General features: G+C 38.4%; 1 protein-coding gene across 2 annotated transcripts in view; it reads left to right on the forward strand.

The window, feature by feature from the left end:
- Positions 1-6,721, forward strand: part of NOX4 (NADPH oxidase 4) — a 150,790-nt gene extending 144,069 nt beyond the window's left edge. For both annotated transcript variants that reach the window (XM_084894647.1, XM_084894648.1), the window contains exon 18: positions 3,266-6,721. In XM_084894647.1, the coding sequence (XP_084750773.1) occupies positions 3,266-3,386 (121 nt within the window). In that variant the 3' untranslated portion in view covers positions 3,387-6,721. The remainder of the gene's footprint in view (positions 1-3,265) is intronic.
- Positions 6,722-21,251: the final 14,530 nt, after the last annotated feature.

The raw sequence follows: 21,251 nt of genomic DNA on the forward strand, positions 1-21,251 counted from the left end.
TAGATATTGTTCCATAGGTCACTGAAGCTTTGTGGATATTTTTATTTATTATTTTTTTTGTCTGTTGTCATCATTTTTTAAATATTTCTTTCTCTGTATGTTTCCCTGTTGATAGCTTCTAGTGCCCTCTTCATGCTTACATGTTTTTATCTTCAATGTCTAGTCTTCTGTTAATCCATGGTATATGTATCATTTTAAATACTGCCTTTAATCATTGCAATTTCCATGTAGGCCTTTAAAAACTTTTTATTTATCTTCTCATTATGTTGATTTTTTGTCTTTAAACATATGAAGCATGATTCCCATCATTGTTTCAATGGCCATGTCTGATTACTCCATCATTTCTATCATTCTGGGCCTTTTTCTATTGACCTACCTTTCTCCTTGTATTAGTTTGCTAGGGCTTCCATAACAATATCCTGAAGACTAAATGGATTAAATAGTAGAAATTTATCTTTTCACAGTTCTTGGGGCTAGGAGTCTAAGATCAAAATGCCAGCAGGGTTGATTTCCTATGAGATCTCCCTCCTTCTTCCTCCCTCCTTGGCTTACAGATGACTATCCTCTTATTGCCTCTTTACATAGACTTTTTTCCTCTGCATGTCTCCTTGTATATCCATATTTTCTCTTCTTATAAAGACACTAGTCAAGTTGAGTAGGGTCTATTCTAATAGCCCCATTTTAACTTAACCACGTGTATAAAAGTCCTATCTCCAAATATAGCTACATTCCGCGGTACTATAAGTTAGAGATTCAACATATGAATTGGGGTGGGACACAATTCAGCCCCTAACACTCCTAGTTATAGTTGATAATTTCTTGCTTTATACATTCCTTATAATTTTTGATGGAATGCTGCACACTATGAAGTTTAGATGTCAAATGCCAAATTTTGATTTATTCTTTTATATATTGTTGGATTTGTGTTTGGCAGAATGTTTTGTTACTTGGGTTAAGTTTTTCAAGGATTGCTTTTGAGTTTTGTTAGTATAGGTCTAGAGCAGCCTGCAATCTAAGGCTGCTTTTACCAATATCCACTCGACCTTTTTAACAAATATAGTGGTACCTTTCTAAAGCACTCACTACCCATTGCCCATGTATTATATATAAATCTTTCTATTCTGGCTGTGGGAATATGAATTATTCTCCAGCTTATGTAAACTCTGGATTGTGCTTGACATACTGCTCCCTGATAGTTCTTTACTGACATTCATGTGATTTTTAAAAAATATATATTTTATTGATTTTTGACGGAGAGGAAGGGAGAGAGATAGAGAGTTAGGAACATTGATGAGAGAGAAACATCGATCAGCTGCCTCCTGCACACCTCCTACTGGGGATGTGCCCACAACCAAGTTACATGCCCTTGACCAGAATCGAACCTGGGACCTTTCAGTCCACAGGCCGACGCTCTATCCACTGAGCCAAACCGGTTTTGGCTCATGTGATTTTTTTTTCCCCTCAGACAAGAGCAAATCAGTATTGAACCCAACATTTAAAGATACTCCTCTATAGATCTCCAGAGCTCCTTTCTGTAGATATCTCGTCCTTTCCATATTCTGGCTACTTTGGCCTGCACAAACGTTGTTTGTCTCCTGAACTCAGTGAGACCATTAACCAGTGTTGCAGCCAGTAGCTTGCCTCCAGGCAATAAGCAGAGACAGTTTCTGGATCCCATTGTTTCCTCTTTCTCAGGGTTCACTGTTCTCTTTTGTCTATTGTCCAGTTTCTGCAAATACTTGTTTCATGTATCTTTTTTTTAAAATAAATTTTTATTGTTCATATTATTACAAATGTTCCTTCCCTCCCTCCCCACCATTGCTCTCCTCCACCAGGTTCCCACCCCACCCTCTGCCCTTTCCCCACTCCCCATTGTCCTCATCCATAGGTGCACAGTTTATGTTCAGTCTCTTCCCACATTCCCCTCTCCCCTTTTCCCCAAGAATCGTCAGTTCACTCCCCTTCCATACCTCTGATTCTATCATATTCAACAGTTAATATTGTTCATCAGATTTTTTTTAAATTTCCTTGGTTTTTAGATTCACTTGTTAATAGTTACGTATTTGTTGTTCATAATTTTTATCTTTATTTACTTTCTCTTCTGAAAGAACCCCCTTCAGCAATTCCGCGGGATTGCCCTGGCGCGGGAAGGAGACAGGGGCTCCAGACTGCTCTGAATGCCACCTCCAATCCCACTACCAACTGAACTGAACCCCAGTTCCGGGCTCATTGGGGGAGAGCTTAGACTGTTTGGTAGTAGGTGAAAATCGAGGGGATGTATCTTTTTTTTTCTGGGTTTTTAATGCTGGAGGAAAAATCTAGCCCCCCATTACTTAGTCATAACTGCAGGGAAAGTTTTATTTTCACAGTTCTTTGATTTATTTTTTCAAGATGAAAAGTTTTAATAAAATCATTTTTCAGTATTTGATATAAAGTTTTTGTACCATTTTAAATGAGTTCACTGTCTTTTTTCAGCACCAATTATTTTCAGACAGTGAGGACATACTGTATTTGTCTAGTTATATGAATTGTTAACCATGTCTTAGGAAGAATTCCTGCAAGCCAACAAATATGGAAGAAGATTATTGTGAAATGTTTGTCATTTTCTGGGATTTATTTAGACTATTTATTAGGGATGTGTATAATTTATCTACTAAAATTTTATGTTAGCAAATAAAACCTGCTTGGCATTTGTTATAATTATTGCAGTGCATAAATGAAAAAGAAAATGTATCCAGATTAATGAGGTTTTTTTTTATTTCAATGAGGATATAAATCAGTAACTTAAAATTATCCTTTCAAATCAGTAATGCTTTTTCTTTCTCTTCTCAAATTCATCACTGCCCATGCAAATTTATGGAAACTTTAGGAAAAATATATATAAAACAACTATAAAAGAACATTGACATGATCTGGTGTGGATGAACATTTATCAACTGCTGCTGTTGGTGTAGTTTCTGTCCTCAAGAGGCATGCAATGAAAAGGTTAAGGCAGTCTGCTCACTCTCTGATAATAAGCAAATATGTGCTCAGATTTACATTCTTTGAATTATCCTGATTTCTAGAATGGAAAGCATGTAGTAAATAAAATATCTTCCAGGTGATCATCTACATCTGAAAATAACTAAAAAAAATTGTTTTTAGTAGGCCCAGCAGCAGGAAATTAACTTTGTTAATACCTTACACATGCTCATAAAGCATACTTCTTGTTACGTTCTGCCAAATTTTCCACCTGATTTTCCATTTTCTCCCTCTTCCTTCCCAGGAAAACAGTCGGTGTGTTTTGCTGTGGACCCCGATCAATTTCTAAGACTCTCCGTAAACTGAGTAACCGAAACAACTCTTATGGGACAAGATTTGAATACAATAAAGAATCTTTCAGCTGAGAACCTGGGATTTAAAGAAGGAATGAGTGCAATTGCTAACACTTTGAAATTCAAACAGCTATCCTCTGCCAAAGAGTAGCAAGGCTTTCTTATTTATGATTATTTAACATGGAAATGCAGAAAATGAGGCAAGATGACAGGTCACAGTACACCAAAGAGGCCCTGAAGAATATCTGATGCGATGATTCACTTTCCAAGGCTAGAATTAAAACTATTAGATGCCCACTGTTGATTTTTATGGCAGATTCAAGGACTCCCTAGTGAGGAGCTACGCTTTCTCACTGTGAGGCTGATAGCCCTGGTCCTCTGTAAATTGTTTTTGGTTGAACAAATGGAAGATTGAAGAAAATTAAAAAATTCATTCAAACTCAAATTACATTTTCCACCTAAGAATACCAGAGTAGCTTTGATTTAGAAAACCTCCAGGCAAATATATTAGATATTTGAAGATATAGCATAAACTCTCTATTGATACGGGTACTTTGTGTCAATATCTAATTTTCCTCACTACTGAGCTAATACCTCTACTTGATGTCTTTAGACTTTATGCTGAATGAATCTTTTACAGATGTTGTATCTATTTTTATATTCCCCCCTTCTGTCTAGGGAAATCTTCCCTCCCTTGGCATGCATTAGGCATAATTATTTAATCAGTCATATTTACCCTCAATTTATTTACTCAATTACTGCTGCATGGTAATGACGAAATATTTTTACTATAAATTATAAAGGGATATAGATCTAATAAGTTTTTTTTTCCACTTTTCAGCATTATGATCTGTTATTTTTCATTACTTTCTCCCCAAGCATAGTTTGTCTTAGTTTCCAATTTCTTTTTAAAAATACATTTTTATTGACTTTTAGAGAGGGATGCATAGAAAGATAGAAACATTGGTGAGAGAGGAACATCATCATCCATTGGCTGCCACCTGCATGGCCCTTACTGGGGATCAAGCCTGCAACCTGGGTATATTGCCCTGAGCAGGAATCGACTGGCAACCCTTTGGTTCTTGGGTTGATGCTCAACCGCTGAGCCACACCCGCCAGGCTTCAGCCTCTTAAGGTACTTTGTTTATTTGCACTTTGAAACCAAAGGGCATGATGTCTGTCAGTGGTCACTGAGGTAGATACAAGATCTCTCTCTTGTCACACATTGGTTATGTTGAAGATATTTAAAGTATAGTCAAATCCCTAATAGGAAATCTGTATTTTACTTCCTACACAAGATGAAACATTTCATTAGTTATTCAAATTCAAGTTCAAAATCCAACAATATTATTGCTGCACCACCTGCTTTCCTGGGTCTCCACAGGGAATTATTGAGTTTAAAGTCATTGTTAGGTTTACTCTGTGTGATCCTATCAGTCAGGTTCCCTGGCCATTATATTCCCTCACAGGAAGACTCACTTCACTACCTTAAGAATGAAGGCATTTTTATAGTTTAGTGATTTTTGTTTTGTCAACCTTTATCAGTTGCTATCAAATATAGCACATTGCTGAAATCAGCAGCATAACTTCTCTTGCCTTTGTTAAATTTTTGCATGATGTAATGTAAGTTGATAGATGCTACTGTCATTTTTTTTTTTTTTTTGCTCTGATTTAAAATAACAATCAAGCATGTTGTACCATTCAGCATTGGATTTCCATAAACATGTTACTCACAGATATTTCTTCCTCTCTTTGGAATTCTTTCTTCTCCCTTTTGTGGAAGGTGAGTCAGAAAAAGACATGGGAAATGTGCAATGTTCCTGCAGATTTAGCTCTGAAGACACAGTTAATAAATAGTTCATCTTGGCAACACTTTCTAAGTTAAAAATTATTTTCATGAAAACACAGAACAGAAAGAACCAGTAAAAATAAATTTAGTACAGGCTTGATGTGCAATACTGACTCTTTATTGATCGTAATTTATTGATATAATTAATACACCTAATTAGGTGATTATATTAATACACCTAATTTCACTAAAACATGTGGAAGATTTTTCAAAGAAGAAATAATCTTTTGGAGTGAGTAGGTCTGCTATTCTAGATGAGCCTTTTTGCCTATTTTAAATTCCAGGTGATGTTCAAATGTTGTGTTAACTTAGGTAATTTTTTGCTTCTGTAGACAGGAATGCCTGTAGAAGAGAGTTATTTATGTTTTGTTTTGAGGGAGCTTTTCTCTCTAGCTAATTATTCTCACACAGGTCTTAAAACAGTAATTTTAGTGGCAATAAATGTTAAAATTGAAATGGTATTCACAAAATCTCTATAAATTTATCTTCCCAACAAATAAAGGAGGCAGAGTTTCTTCACCAAATCAAGTTTCGGAAACATCATCTATTTGAGTGCAAATCAGCATGAACAGTCTTAGGGATTTGTGTTCTGGGGCTTGCAATGTCACTGGCTAATGGTGTGACTGTGGCAAATCGCTTCTCACTCTAGGACTTCTCATTTGGATTAGATCAGTAGTCAATCTTTTTTTTCGATAATCTATTTTTTTGAGGCCCTGATTAAAAAGAAATATTCTGACAAACAATACAAAATATACATACAATCTTGGGGCTCATAGTCTCCAAAAGCCAGGACCCCTGTCTAGAAACCTCTGAACAAAAAAGTATCATTATAGGTATTTTAAAACTCTACCTTTGTTTTCTTTTCTTTGCTTTGCTTTTCTTTGCTTTTTTTTTTTTTTTTTTTTTTTTTTTTTTTTTTTTTAAGTAACTATCGATTTTTATGGACTATACTAAGAAATTAACTCTGTGGGCAGAGAATCCAATAGAATTTTTTAAAATATGTTTTTATTGATTTCAGAGAAGAAGGGAGAGAGAGAGAGATAGAAACATCAATGCGGAGAGAGAATCAGCGATTGGCTACCTCCTGCATACCCTCCTTCCCCACTGGGGATGGAGCTCCCAGCCCACCCTGACCATGGAATTGAACTGGGACTCCTGGTTCCTGGGTCTATGCTCCATCACTGAGCAACACTTTTGGGCTCTGCCATTGCTATTTCATCTTCTTGGGTCTCTTGCTTTATGCAAGGTAAGGCTTTGATTTTACATATGAATATTAATAATAATAATAAAATAAAATAAATTCATATGCACACATTAATGTGGACCTTAGTTTTTTAATTTTTAATTTTTTAAATTTCAGGTTAAACATAAATGATTGATAGTTTTTTCATGTCATGACTTTAAATGCTAATTGGGTGACTGTGATTATACAGGCTCTTGAAACAAAGAAATAAAAGCAGTGTAGACAAAGCATAGTCTGAATTGATTTACTCCATATACCCATGCTATTTATAACTCCCCCTCTACCCCCAGAAAACAAAACAAAACAAAAAACACACTAGTCTTTACTTGGAGCATTCAAAGCAAGTAATTGATTTAAATTATAAGGCATTGTTAAAGATGCTGGCTAGACACAACTGGGCCACCATCGTCATCAATAGATGATGCTGATGCTAAAGTATGTTCATTATATTGAAAAGAATAGCAAATAATAGGTAAGTTTTATTTTTGTTAAGGGTGGTTAACTCAGCTGAACAGTGATTTTTTCTAACAGGCCAGTAAGACACATTTTCAATGGCTACACCTGGCAAAAGTTCCCTTTTCTTATGCTGTCTGGAACACTTGCATATCCAGTTAAATTATAGAAACATAATTGCTGAAGTTAGGGGGACTGTTATTTTGTAGTTGATGAAACTAAGGCCCAAAGGAAGATGGTAACTTGCTTCAAGCCGTCCACTGAGCTTGTCACAGAGCCACTTGGAGCTCAGCTTTCCTAGTCTCTGCCACTGAAAGGCTCTTTTCCCTGCCCCATGGAATGTACATCTGTTTAGACACCTGTAGTTCTGTTAGCTTGAATCTCCCTGTAAACTCTAGTGCTAGCTGGAAAATAAGGTAGTGAGTGTTAATTCCAGATTCATAGCAGAAAAACACACTCTTCTTCCCAATGTATCTTCTGATTCTAAATTCATTAGTCATATATTCTGCCTACTACCAGTAAAATCTATTTTCCTATATTAGTTTTAAAACATGACCGTTGTGCTAAAAAGATTTTGTTCTTTGGGACTCTGTTTTGGAAATTTGTAATAGTATATAGTTTCTAAGAAAAGTTAATATTGCCATTTTTAAATTAACGTTCATAGGCAAAAGTCATAACTTCACCAGCTTTCTAATCCCCCCAGGGAACTGTTGTTATTAAAACAGATGACTGTTGTTCTCTACTCACATGACCGTACCATGCTTCTTATTCAGGAGAAAAGAACCATCTTTTTGTAAACTAGTGAGACAGGAAATAAATGATGCCAAGCATAATGAGTTCTGCATTTACTTCAACCCCCGGACAGTGAGAATTCACTGACTCCTTCTGTCTCAATCTCCCCTCCATTACCCCAGAAGCTTTCTCCCATTCTGCAGTATTCTCAGAAGACAGAGTTGCAAGGCTAGCTAGATGAAGTTTTCCAAAGAAAAGACGCAGCAGAACTTTGATACTTAGCAAAGGGTCCATTAAGAGAACTAAAAAAAGGCCATGTGAATGAACTGAGATTAGCAGAGTTGCTTTATAATAGAGACCAGTAATTTTTTTAATGTGAACATACAGATTTTTATTGTTCCTTACACAAAACTTTAATTTTTGTTTATAGAATCTAAACGTAGATTTCTACATACATTTCATACTATAGCAAAATCACTCCTAATCTTAATGCAGAGAATGAAAATACAATTTAAGAACTGGTAAAGATAAGAAATGCCTCCTAGGAGCAAAACTGGGAGGGGGAAACAGGGGAGCCAGAGACAGAAAAATTATTTTAATACGTCAGAACATGATAAGGCTTTTCTTTTCGTAATTTAATTGGTGACAAGACTGGCTATTCCTCTGGCTTGGGGAAATGTAAAACGACATGGCATTCGGTTTGTTATTAGAGAGCCTCTCACGTTTTCTTCGCCACTAAAATTGCAGCAGAAGCTTTCGTCAGAATTGCAATCTTCTTTGAGAAGTTGAGCTTTGATGAGCTGCTGGTTGACCTAGAGGCAACGCGACCTTCAGATGAGAAGCAGCACCTACATAACCACTCTAATATATGTGGCAATAAAGGAGCGGAGGCTGCCGCGCATCGATTCCGCTGCACACGCCACCCATGAGCAGTCGTGGCAAGGTCAGATTTTCCCAGCTCTTCTCTGTCCACCCGGGCGATGAAACCTTCTTAATAATGCAGACACTGAGAAGCAGATATTCTCTCTTGCATCATAACAGGGTATCTGTTCATCTGTATCAGCACATTCATGTGAGCCTCGTTATCAATTTAGGATGACTGTATATTTTATTTTAGTGGTGAGAAATCTCCACAATGCATCAAACGAGAGCCTGGCTTGCCTGCTAAAAAATATATGGCAGCTAACACATTGGCCAGGGAGACAGCAGTTAAATCTTACAGGTTTTCGTCTCCAACTAAGCCCTAAAGGAATGTAAAATACCTTGCTGCACATACATTGTAGTGTGACCTGGGTTGCACACCTTGCTCTGTGTTTTGACGTGTTGCATAGTTAATTCTCCAGAGTCTCAGGGACTCTCCGGTTCAGGAAAATACCAGCTCTTGAGTCCGTGTGGCATCTTTAACCACATAACTGGGTGCCCAGCAGATGGAATTACGTTTATTAAAGGTGATAGTTATCTGCTTACCAGTGGCCAGAGCGGGAAACTGTCTTTATTTTCTTCTCTGTGCCATAACATTTGGTTAAAATTCAGAGTGGGAAGTGGAAATCACTTTGAAAAGTGGGAATGGTTGGTGGCAGATTACCAGTGTCATTCTTTTATCCCGCTGCTTCCAGTGTGTGACGTGCACAGATTCCCGGGTTGGAGATCAGACTTACAGCCTTCACCCCTGCAAAGCATTAGACCACGTGCGTAAAGAGGGGAATGCCATCCAGCTCTGCCTGACTCACGTGGAGGTGGTAGGGCAAGAATGTGCAGGAGAGGAGGAAAAGAGTGATGAAGAAAGGGAAGTTTCCTCTGTAAAATAGAGTGCAAATCTTAAGTGGGTTGAAAACACTGTAAAAGTAAAAAAGTTATGTAAAAGTAAAAACACAGGTGTTTATGAGTCACCGTCCTTTGTAAGTAATGGAGTTAGGATATCACTGTTTTCTGAGCCCACAGAGAAGCGCCCACAAGCAGATCAGCACCACTGCTCTGTTCTGAGGTTCTGATAAACAAAGTTTGCCTGTGCTGTCTGATGTAACTGCCTTCTGAATTCCTCTTAAACTGGTTTTGGCCAGGCCCAATGTGGCTAGAGATAGCTATATTGATCTGTGAGAATTGGGCTAGGAATCACTGGGAGGCAATATAATTGACCCTGCTTATTTAGTGTGATGGAGTAAAAAAGCAGCTGTTTATGAGACATCCTACTGAGTTAAGACAAAGGCCTATATTGTAGAACTAGAAATAATTATAGAAAAGACAAAAGCACTGCATGGAAGCTATTTTTTCCTAGATTGGAAAAAAAGAAAGAAAAGAAATTCGTATTTTTCTTACTGTTGCCAAAGATCCTTTCCATTATGCCATTATGTATTTTTATCCAAGCTCACATTATTTTGTAGATATTTATGTTTAAATTACGAGTGTGTATAGGAGAACAAGAGAGGGAGACTGAGAGAGCGCAGAAGTGTGTTTACTGTGGATTGTGAGAAAAATTGCCTGAATGAAAAAGACATTCTGCGATAATGTGAAACGACCCTTTCCAACATTCATACTAAGCATGGAACCATGCAGGTTTGCAATTGGCAGACCTGTGATCCTCCATCACAATGGGAGACGCTCGGCCACCCAGGGGTGCAGCTGATTCCTGTGGGGCTGGGCGGAATTGGGAGTGCACACCATGCAGAAGAGGAAGCTGGAGCTCAGGTTCAGAACTTGTGAAGAATTAGAAAAAAGTACATTTATTTTTATATGTAATTTTATTGTTGTAAGGCATACTTTGTAGAAAGCCTTCCTTCTTTTTAGCTCCTGGCACAGTGTTTAAAAGCTAAACAAATACAGGTTGGACAAATAAACTTAAAATGTCCTTTATTGTACACTAATGGTGCACCTTTGGCCATGTTAATCAAGAATTTTCTCCAGGATTTGGGGAATGATTGTGTTGTTGTTTTGCTTGTTTTTTTGAATTGCTGTTGTTTTGATTCTAATGAAAGACTAAATGATCACACTAGACTTTCATGTGAAGACATTAAACAAATATTTTTTTAATGTTATTTTGAAAAATTTTGAAAGTGGTCTAAATTCCAAGCATGTCAGCACTCATAATTTTTTACTGTATTTATTGTTGGGAATTAAGTAATTCTAATCTTTAAATTTAATACACTGAATTTGGGGCTTTGGTTTGTTTTTTGGAATTCTCAAAATTTATAATTGTGTCTATTAAAAAAATCAAAATATTTGTATAGTTTTATGATGTCCAATTATACATATTTTCTACACAGAAAATTAATAAAATACAATATATTCATTATGAAGTCCAATTTTGAGTTTTTATACTTGATCATTAAAGGTTTTACTTTTATCTAAACATTAAATTTATTATAAACTAGAGACCCAGTGCACGAAATTCCTGCATGGGGTGAGGGGGTCCCCTCAACCCCGCCTGCACCCTCTCCAATCCGAGATTCCCGGGTTGGGCCGAAATCCGCAGTCAGACAATCCAGGACCTGTGGCTCCTAACTTCTCACCTGATTGCCTGCCTGATTGCCCTAACTGCCCTCCCCCTCTCCCCCCCCCCCCCCCGCCAGCCTGATCACCCCTAACTACCTCTACTTGCCAGTCTGATTGCCCCTAACTGACCCCTACCCTGCCAGCTTGGTCACCCCTTAGTGCCCCCCCTGTTGGCCTGGTCACCACATGCAGCCTTCTGGTCAGTCGTTTGTTTGTCCCTCACTAACCCCCCTACTGGCCTGGTCGCCCCCAACTGCTCCCCCACCCCCCTGCTGGCATGATCGCCCCTAACTCCCCCTCCCACCCCGCCAGCCTGGTTGCCCCACACAGCCAAAAAATAATAATAGTAGACCAACTATTTTGTCTGACATTTACATAGGTGGGATATGAGCAATTTTTTTTTATGTTCTGTCATAAAGATCTGGGTTTCAGTAACATCTGAAAACTATGATTTTCTCATTAGAAAAATATAGACCAGCCCAGCTGGTGTGGCTCCTTGGGGTGAACAGCGTCCCATGGACCAGAAGGTCCCAGGTTCAATTTCCAGTCAGGACACATGCCCAGGTTGTGGCTCTATCTCCAATAAGGGGTGTGCAGGAGGCAGTCAATTCTCATTGATGTTTCTATCTCTCTATCCCTTTTCCTTCCTTTATGAAAGAAATACAAATGTATTTTTTTTTAAAAAGAAAAATTTATAGATGGGAATTTTCTCAAAGGTCATTCCACTTTGTGTTTTTGTGTTGGCCGTAAACCTATAATTTGATAGTGAACAGGATGAATACAAATGCTTCAGCATCCATGATTGTGGTCCCTTTTAGTTCTTAAGATAAACCTAATAAGGTATACAAAACTGAAAAGCCTTCTTGCCTCAGCAGGATGAAAAGGTATTTGCTTTAGAGTAAAAGACATCGTGGCATTGTTTCTAAATCTATGTTCTTTATATTAGCTTATTATTTATTGTTTTCACTAATCTAAAAATCATTCATAGGTCAAATCAGATGCCACAGTGCTTTAATTTACAGAGCTTTTAGAAGTGGTGACTTGCTGATAGGGTTTAAGCAGGTTACTTCACTATCTGGTTCTGCATTGCTCTCAATCAATTCCTCCCACACTGCAGTCCTTCAGGTGATTTATTTTCAAAGAATCTGCTTTCCTGAGATGGTGTCTTGTCTTCTGCAGTTTGCAAAGCTGCCGTGCGTTCTCTAATGGACATTTCAACAGGTCAAGTTCAAATGCATTTGAAAGACAATATTAACAGTTATGAGCTTGCATTTATTTCCTCTGTGCATTATTTGCTTTGTGTCACGGTGGGGTCCTGAGTGAACACTTTAATAGCATTAGGGTTGTAAAAAGACTCTGCAGCAGCAGCCAGTGTGGGAAGAACACAAAAGATAATTGGGAAAAATGTTTTGGGGGGTTGCACACATCAAGGACAATATATCAATCTGAAGATTCAGAGTTCCTCTAATTCATATTGATTACCCTGCTGTCAGGAATGCTTTCCGCAGCTCAAAAATATGAGAATGTGTGACAGTAAAAGTTCCTCATCAGACATTTTATTGGGCAATGAAACCTGCAAAGAAATCTTTTTAAATGGCTTGTGTTGCAGAGGCCCTCTTTGCAGCTTGTGATAAACGTGTCATCAACTGGGAAATGTAAACAAAAGCCCTAGCCAGTTTGGTTCAGTGGATAGAGCATCGGCTTGCGGACTGAAGGGTCCCAGATTCAATCCCGGTCAAGGGCACATGCCTGGGTTGCAGGCTCCAGGGCTAACGCAAGAGGCAACCAATCAATGTCTCACATCTAAATTTCTCTCTGTCTTTCCCTTTCTCTCCCACTCTTTCTAAAAATCAATGGAAAAATACCCTCAGGTGAGGATTTAAAAAAAAATGATGCTGAAAAACAAACAGATAAATAATAAAATAATTTTTGAAAAACAAAACAAAAAACACCCACAACTTGGTTCTGCATTTCAAATACAGACCCAAGGTATTTGTGACAAGTACTTTTTGACTTAAAACAACTGTTGATTATGACAGATTTTTCAAAGTCACCTGGCATGCATTTTGACAAGGTGATGTCTGAAATGAAATTTCAGGGTTCGTTTTGACAAACAATTTTGTTGGGAGGTTTGGATTAATCAACATTCAGATTTCAAGTTTTTTAAAGACCTGTCTATTTTCCTTGAGATTCTTTGGTGGTGGTGGTGAGAAACAGTGAGTTATTTATTTTAAATCTCTAACGGGATGCTTAGGACAACAACTTTTGGTCTCCCAAAGCCGAAGGAAACAACATAAGGCTGCTCTGCTCCAAATGGAATCAGCGGGCAGCGGGGCGCCCAGCCATCCTCTGAAGGCATGCTGTGATTAGTAAAAGGCTTTAACCTGGAACCTTTGTCAGGCCTCTCAGGCATGGTTTTTGTTCGTTCTTCCTTTTATTTCAAGCCCAGCTATAGACCTGAGAACTCCCAGGTCCTCTGCTACACTTAGCATGGCCTATTTATTTGGGTCTTTGGATTAACCCAGGCTTTGCTTCTGTCTGTTTCCCTTTCAGCTCCCACTATCTTTGGTTTTGAGTTTTCCTTTGTCTCAGGGCTCAGGAAAGTCATCCAGGCACTGGTCCTGCCCAGCCCCAGGTCACACTGGATGTGTACAGCCATGGTCACTGTGGCTGTTCATCACAAGTGCATTCCATTCTGTGTTTCCATGTTGGCTGTAAACCTATAATTTGAGAGTGAACAGGATGAACTGAAGAACCAAGTGTCTTTATGGTAGGCTCATAGGTAGATTTTATGAACATAAGTGTCTCTCTCTCTCTCTCTCTCTCTCTTTCTCTCTCTCTCTCTCATAGTTATGTTCTATAAAGATGTCACACACTGAATTAGTAAATACTGAGCCATTGCTCTCAATTAGATTCTTATGTGCCTCAGACCACCTGTTATAGGACCTCCTCTAACACATGTATGCTCTTCAGAAGGCAAGTCACAGCCTTGTTGCACTTGGGGGCCATTTTAAACTGTGAAATCACCAGCAAAAAGCACAAACAAGCAAAAAATGCGGCACTGTCTAAGAATACTTGATTACAGTGTCAGAATTGAAACAGGAAGGCGGAGTGGCTCCTTGTTTGACATCAACTGGGAACATAGGTACCCTATATAATAAAAGCCTAATATGCTAAGTGTCTGACTTTTCCTTGAACCATTCAACCAGTTGCTATAATACACACTGACCACTAGAAGGCAGGCAGATGCTCTGACTGGTACATTAGCTTGCTGCTGGGGTCCGGCCAATCAGGACTGGATGAGACAGGCCAGACATGCCCTGGAGCCCTCCCTCGGTGCCTTCCCAGCCCCAATCATGCACTAGTGGGGTCCCTTAGCCTGGCCTGCGCCCTCTCACAATTTAGGACCCCCCAGGGGATGTTGGAGGGCCAGTTTCAACCCGATCCTTGTAGGCCAGACTGAGGGACACCACCAGTGCACACCAGGCCTCTAGTATTATATTAATATTCAAGATAATGCAAAATGATTTGCATACACAAAATATAAGGTTATATTTTCATCTCTCTCTCTTTTTTTAAACATAGTTAACTTATGGTAACAATCTGCTCTATGAAAATTTATTAACATAGTTCCTGAGGACTTATTATTCACCATTGTAAATACTTTGCATTTATGCTTTAGAATAGGGGTGTCGAACTCAATCAGAGAAGGGGCCAAAATCTAAAATCCAGCCTAAATCGCGGGCCAAATGGTTTACTGAACAGTCATAAACTGACAATGTCATAATCTGACAGCGGAGTGCAGTGATGACAGTGCAGTGCGGGCCACATTGCAAGGCCTGGCGGGCTGGATTTGGCCCTCGGGCCTTGTGTTTGACACATGTGCTTTAGAATATGTTGAGCAAAGTGCTATTTTATTTACATTTTAAAAATGAGAAAACTGAGGAACAGAGGGGTAAAATAATTCAGACAAGGTCATAAAGTTATTGAGAGATTGAGCCAGAAATCAGATTCATCAAGTCTAACTTCAGATCCCTCATATGTTGAAGGTTTTTGCATATCTCACCGCCTGTGCCGTGCTAACCTCCCATTAAGAGTATTTTATCACCTGGCCAATTTTCCTTGTTAGTTTTTAAGTCAGTATGATAGGCAGAATAAGCCCTCTGTACACGCCTCCCCAAAATGTTCCTGTCCTAATCCCCAGAACCTAAGAATATATGTCCTTACATGGCAAAGGAGCTTTTCAGATACGGTTAAAGGTAAGTACTTTGTGATGGAGTCTGCGGGAGCATCAGGTAAACTCAAACATGAAAGTGTGAAGGCACATTATTTTCCTAGCAGTAGTCGTCACAGAGAGATATGATTACAAACGAAGGATGAGAGCAACACAACATTCTAGTCTTTGAAGATGGAGAGAGGCCACAAGACAAGGAATGCACTTAACATCTTCCATCGATTCTTGTCAACTGCGACTTTAAGAGAAACTTCCTGCATGAAACCAATTGAACCCTCCGGCTAATTGATACAAACAAGAGTGAAGTTTCTCTGGCCTATTTCTGGTTACAAAAAGTCACCAAATTATTCAATAAAGATCTAAAACACTTCCAAACATTAAACATGAACATAAACGTGAGCTGCACCTACATTTAAGAAAGGTTTATAAAAACAAGGTAATTCTTTGACAATCGGCTTAGCCCACCAGTTCCAGGTCACGTGGGCCGCCCAGCCTCTCCCAGCAGCTCAGGGTGCAAGGCGGGAGCCCACCCCGGACAGACAGACAGACGCCCTCCAGCTCAGGGCGCAGTCCCGTGGACCACACTCGCTCAGACCCGGGCAATGCAGAGGCGCTGGTTCTCCTCGTGGGCGCATCCTGGGGATGTGGGAGGAGGACGCCGGTGGACACGGAGAAAACCCACGCAGACGTGGGGAGAACGTGCAAATTCCCTAGAGGCAGTGACCTGGCTGGGAGTTGATCTTTTTCCTCATCATCATTATAATGAAACCAGATGGCATGAAACAATGTTGTTGGAGGACCTACTGACTGTCTCTAGAGGCTAGAAAAGGTAAGGAAATTAATTCTCTCCCAAAACACACTTCATAAGGCTGGGATTTTGGCCCAGTGGGACCCCGATGGGGCTTCTGGTTTACTGGATTCCACGATAAATCCGTGTCATTTATGCCACCGTGTTTGTGGTCATTTACTTCAGTAGCAGTGATACTGAATCAGCAACCAAGTTCCTTTTGCTATTGGAGAAAGGGGGAAAAGTTTTAGTCTTTCTGTACTTTATTTCCAAACACATGCACACTGCCACAAACACATCCAAGTCTTTACAATTACTGTGGCAAGAATATGTAAAAATGACATGATCTGCCGAAACCGGTTTGGCTCAGTGGTAGAGCGTCGGCCTGCGGACTGAAAGGTCCCAGGTTAGATTCCGGTCAAGGGCATGTACATTGGTTGCGGGCACATCCCCGGTAGGGGGTGTGCAAGAGGCAGCTGGTCGATGTTTCTCTCTCATTGACGTTTCTAGCTCTCTATCCCTCTCCCTTCCTCTCTGTAAAAAATTAATAAAATATATTAATAAATAAATAAATAAATAAATAAATAAATAAATAAATATAAATAAAAATGACATGATCTGATAAGGAAGCCTGGCCTAATCCCAAGCAGAGTTCAGTTTGTGATCACAAAGCAACACAAACAAGGTGGTCAAACTTGAGTTGTTTTCAGGGCCTTCTAGACCCCTGTCACGTGGTCTCTGTGAATCTCCCACAGCTGAACCCAACTCTGCTTTGATTCACACTATTTTGATGCCCTGTGCTTATTCTTCCAAGGATGGTTTTTTATTTTACTGTTCTTATTTCTGCATAATTCTCGAGGAGCACATACCTCTTTACCTAGCCAAGAAGTATACATTTCTGGAAATATCTTCTTTTGGGACCAATTTATATTCATGTTATTCCCTATCTCTCTAAGACGGCCTCTGTCTGAATTTCCTTCTAATTTTAGTGAGGGGGAAAGTATCCAGCAAATAAATGTTTTAATTTGAAAAATTATATATTTCATTAAATTATATTTATTTCATTATATATTTATGAAAGTATAAATAAAAATTAAATATATTTCATTTTATATTTATGAAAGTAAGCAGTATTTCAAACTCCAATTAGGGTCTTTAGCTCCTTGCAAAGAGAATTGCAAGTCTTCCTTCATCTTTTCATTTTCTTCTTCATTCCTTTTGATCTTTTATTTTTAGAATTTTCTTTGCATTTTTAAATCCACTCAATCCTTTTCAAAAGTACTGTGGCAATTTATTAGAAAAGCCATAAAATTATTTATATGCTTTGACTCAGAGATCATACCACTGGAAAATAATTTAAGAGAAATCAGATGCCAAATGTACCAAGATATTTCTTATAACACTAAACATAATTTAAAAGCTAGGTAAAGCCTAACTATCTAGTAGCAAGAACCTGATAAGTTATGACACATCAACATAATTGAATACAAACAACAATGAAATTTATGAGTCATCTTGGACAGTGGTCGGCGAACTCATTAGTCAGCAGAGCCAAATATCAACAGTACAACGACTGAAATTTCTTTTGAGAGCCAAATTTTTTAAACTTAAATTTTTCTACCGCCACTGCTTCAAAATAGACTCACCCAGGCCGTGGTATTTTGTGGAAAAGTCACAGTCAGAGGGCCAAAGAGCCGCATGTGGCTCGTGAGCCGCAGTTTGCCCACCACGGATCTAAGAGAAGCTGGATTCAAATCCAAAGTTTTAATAATGCTTTTATTTAAAAGAAGATACTAAACTATCCCTATTTAAAAGTGTAATAGTTTAATGATTTGGAAGTCCTTAAGGCCTCCAGTGGATGCCATAGGCAATTTTATCTTCTTTATTTTGTACAAACTAGCAAATGCTTTTGAAAATAAGCAACATAAAGTTAAAACAAACAAACAAGCAAAAACCAATTTTTACTTGCATTTCAGCAGCTTTCAGAAGAGTTTTACCAGAAGGGGAGTGGAACTTTTTCTCCTGATACATCCTCCAAAATAGCACAGGCTCACAATAGGTGGCCCCAATGAGGCCCTTTTATGGTGACAAAGGAAAGTGTTCCCACAAATCAAAGCCCATATAAACAAGAAAGAGGCTATTTTAACGCATTCACAATCAATACCACTTGTCAGCCTGCTAGAGACAGTGGCTGAAATGACTTGTACCCATCACATATTTATTTTTACAGATGGAAAATTATATATTTGACATGTTGGAAAGGTTGGGCACTAAAAATCCTTTTTTTTTTTTTTTTTAAATGTAAAACAGAAGGAGGAACAAAAAAAGTGGTAGCTGCTTATTTCTTTCTCTGTGACAAATGTGACTTATAATGTGAAAAAGGGCAGAGCCGAAAATGGATCAGTTTATTAAAGCTGATATTATAAAACAAAGCCACAGAATATAATGTTAATTAGAATTAAGTAAAACTGCCAGGTGTCTTGAAATATCAGTCATGTAATTTTGATACCTTATTGAAGAAACCAAGGTATCAAATGTGGTGGTGCTTTTATAGCAAATACTAGAGGCCCGATGCATGAAATTCACACAAGGGGTTCGACCCTCACAGCCTTGACTTTGTCTGGAAGGTCGTCTGACTGTCAGGTCTAATTAGCATAGCATGCTTTTATTATTATAGATTTATAGATTGCTGCTACACCTATTACCTTGAGCATCGATAGCAGGGGTGGGAAGGTCCAGCCCCTAAAATCATTTGATCTGGTCCTGCCAAGACATTAGGGGGGAGTTAATTAAATATTTGACCAGATATAGCAGGCTAAATTTTGAAGTTGATACTTTTGTATGGCCCAAGAATGATGTTATAAATAATCATCAAATAACCCTTGGCAGAAAAAAGGTTCCCCACCCCTCTTCTGTAGAAACAAAACAGTATTTTCTGTTGAAGTGCAGTGAAAAAGGAGGGATGTGCCTTGTGATAGAGAAAAGAATGACTTTATACAGATTCCTGTCAATGATCATGAAAATTCCTTGAGTGGAATATATTCAAGATGCTTTGTAAAAACACCCACTGGACTAAAATTTCGCCTTTAAGTCAAACATACCGAAATACTTGTGTTCTGAGATTAGGCTGAAGGCAACCACATTCATGGTTACACTTTCTCCAGCATCTTCTGTAGACCGTTACCCAGATTTCCTTTCCCACTCATTGTTATCTGTTTATTTATTTTTCCAATTGCTTTCTAAATTGAATCTTCTCCTCAGATGCCCTGGCTAATTTATTTTAAATGTGTTTTTTTTTTTCTGGTTATGCACAAAGTTGAGAATAGACCTCCCAGTGTTTGCCCTGGTCCCACAGATCCCACTGAGTTAATAAATATGCCGCTCCTCATCCCATGTCTCACTTTTCTCCAATAGGCATCAGAAATTAAACAAAATTGCCAATGGTAAGTCTGACAACTAATGAGAGTTAGGAGAGGAATACTGCTCTATGACTGAATTCATTAGCTATTAGTAATTTCTAAGAGCCAGTGATATCACACCAGCAATATTTGTAAATTTCTGTGTTTCTAGATGAAAATAAGCCAAAATCGTATGTGTATGATAGAATGATGTCTGTTTTTCTTTGAAATTCAAACTGGGACTGAGTGAACTGTAACCATATAAAATTATGTGATCTTGGTTTGGATCAGGCATTTTCAAGAGCTCATTTTTTTTCCAGTCAATTTCTTTTTAAATGCATTTATAAATACTCTGAACACTAAACTTCAGACTTCACAGGGATTGTAGAAAAGTTTAGGTGAAAGGTACCATACAGGCGTGTTCTCTTAAACATACTCCCAGAGAGGCAGAGGTTCAGGTGCCAGACCCTCACAGGTTTCTGGGAGCTTGGATTGGATCATTCTGTCTTTAAAGCATGGAATTCAGAGTGGAAAGACATTGTTCAGAGATGACACTGAAAATTAAGTAGTCAAACTGAAAGAAAAAAAAATAAAATGCTGAGCAGATGAATACAAACTAGGTAGAAGGGAATTGAATATAATAAAATATTTATTAATTTAAAAATAAAGAAGATTACCATAGACTCAATACTTAAAGTCTCTTTATAGAATTCATGTTGAATCAGCCACCCAAAATATATGTGAAAAATTACAGTGGCAACCACTTACTATTTTCCAAGAATGTTGATACTGGTTTTGGAAAGCTCTGAGTATTGGATAGTTTTTCCTTTTATTGCACAGTTATAACTTCTATCTATTGGCTCTTATCTTTAAAAAATATATATCTTTATTGTTGAAAGTATTACATAGGTCCTCCTTTTTACCCCATAAATCTCTTCCAGCCCACTCTCCTTCCCTCCTCTTCTAGGCCCTCACATAAATTGGAGTATTTTTAGAAATTCAACTGGACCCTATTGAATTAAAAAAGCAGGATTATCTAGACATCCTAATGTAGGGTCTTAATAGCTAAGAAAAATAGGAATGTTATTTAGCTACAATTGCAGACAGACCGATATTCATGTAATTGTTCTCAACCTTGAAATGTTTTGTAGCATTTTATACATTATCTAATTAAATAAAATTCTTCTTAAGAGACAAAAAGGCTCTTAATAGGATTATTATTGTCATTGTTGTTAGCAAGGAAATGGAGCTAGACCTAGACCTTGGTTCAACAACCTAGGTCTTTTTTTTTTTTTTTTTTTTTTTTTTTTACAATAATATATTTTATTGATTTTTTTACAGAGAGGAAGGGAGAGAGATAGAGAGCTAATAGAAACGTCGATGAGAGAGAAACATCAACCAGCTGCCTCTTGCACACCCCCTACCGGGATGTGCCCGCAGCCAAGGTACATGCCCCTGACCGGAATCGAACCCGGGACCTTTCAGTTCACAGACCAACGCTCTACCACTGAGCCAAACCGGTTTCGACAACAACCTTGGTCTTTGAGTTTTGGCTAAGAAAGCATTCAGAGCCAAGACTCAAATACCCAGCAAAAGTTTATTTAGAAAGTCACAGAGGTAGAAAAAGTGAACCATGGAAGAAGTGAGCCAGCTGGGGTATGTGGGCTCATGAAACAAATTATAGAGGACAAAGAAGGGCCCTTGGAGCTTAGGAGGAAGAGAGTAAAGGTACTCATCAGGAAGAAAGGGGAA

Source organism: Pipistrellus hanaki (genome assembly GCF_964339955.1).
Source record: "Pipistrellus hanaki genome assembly, chromosome: 9".
NCBI lineage: Eukaryota > Metazoa > Chordata > Mammalia > Chiroptera > Vespertilionidae > Pipistrellus > Pipistrellus hanaki.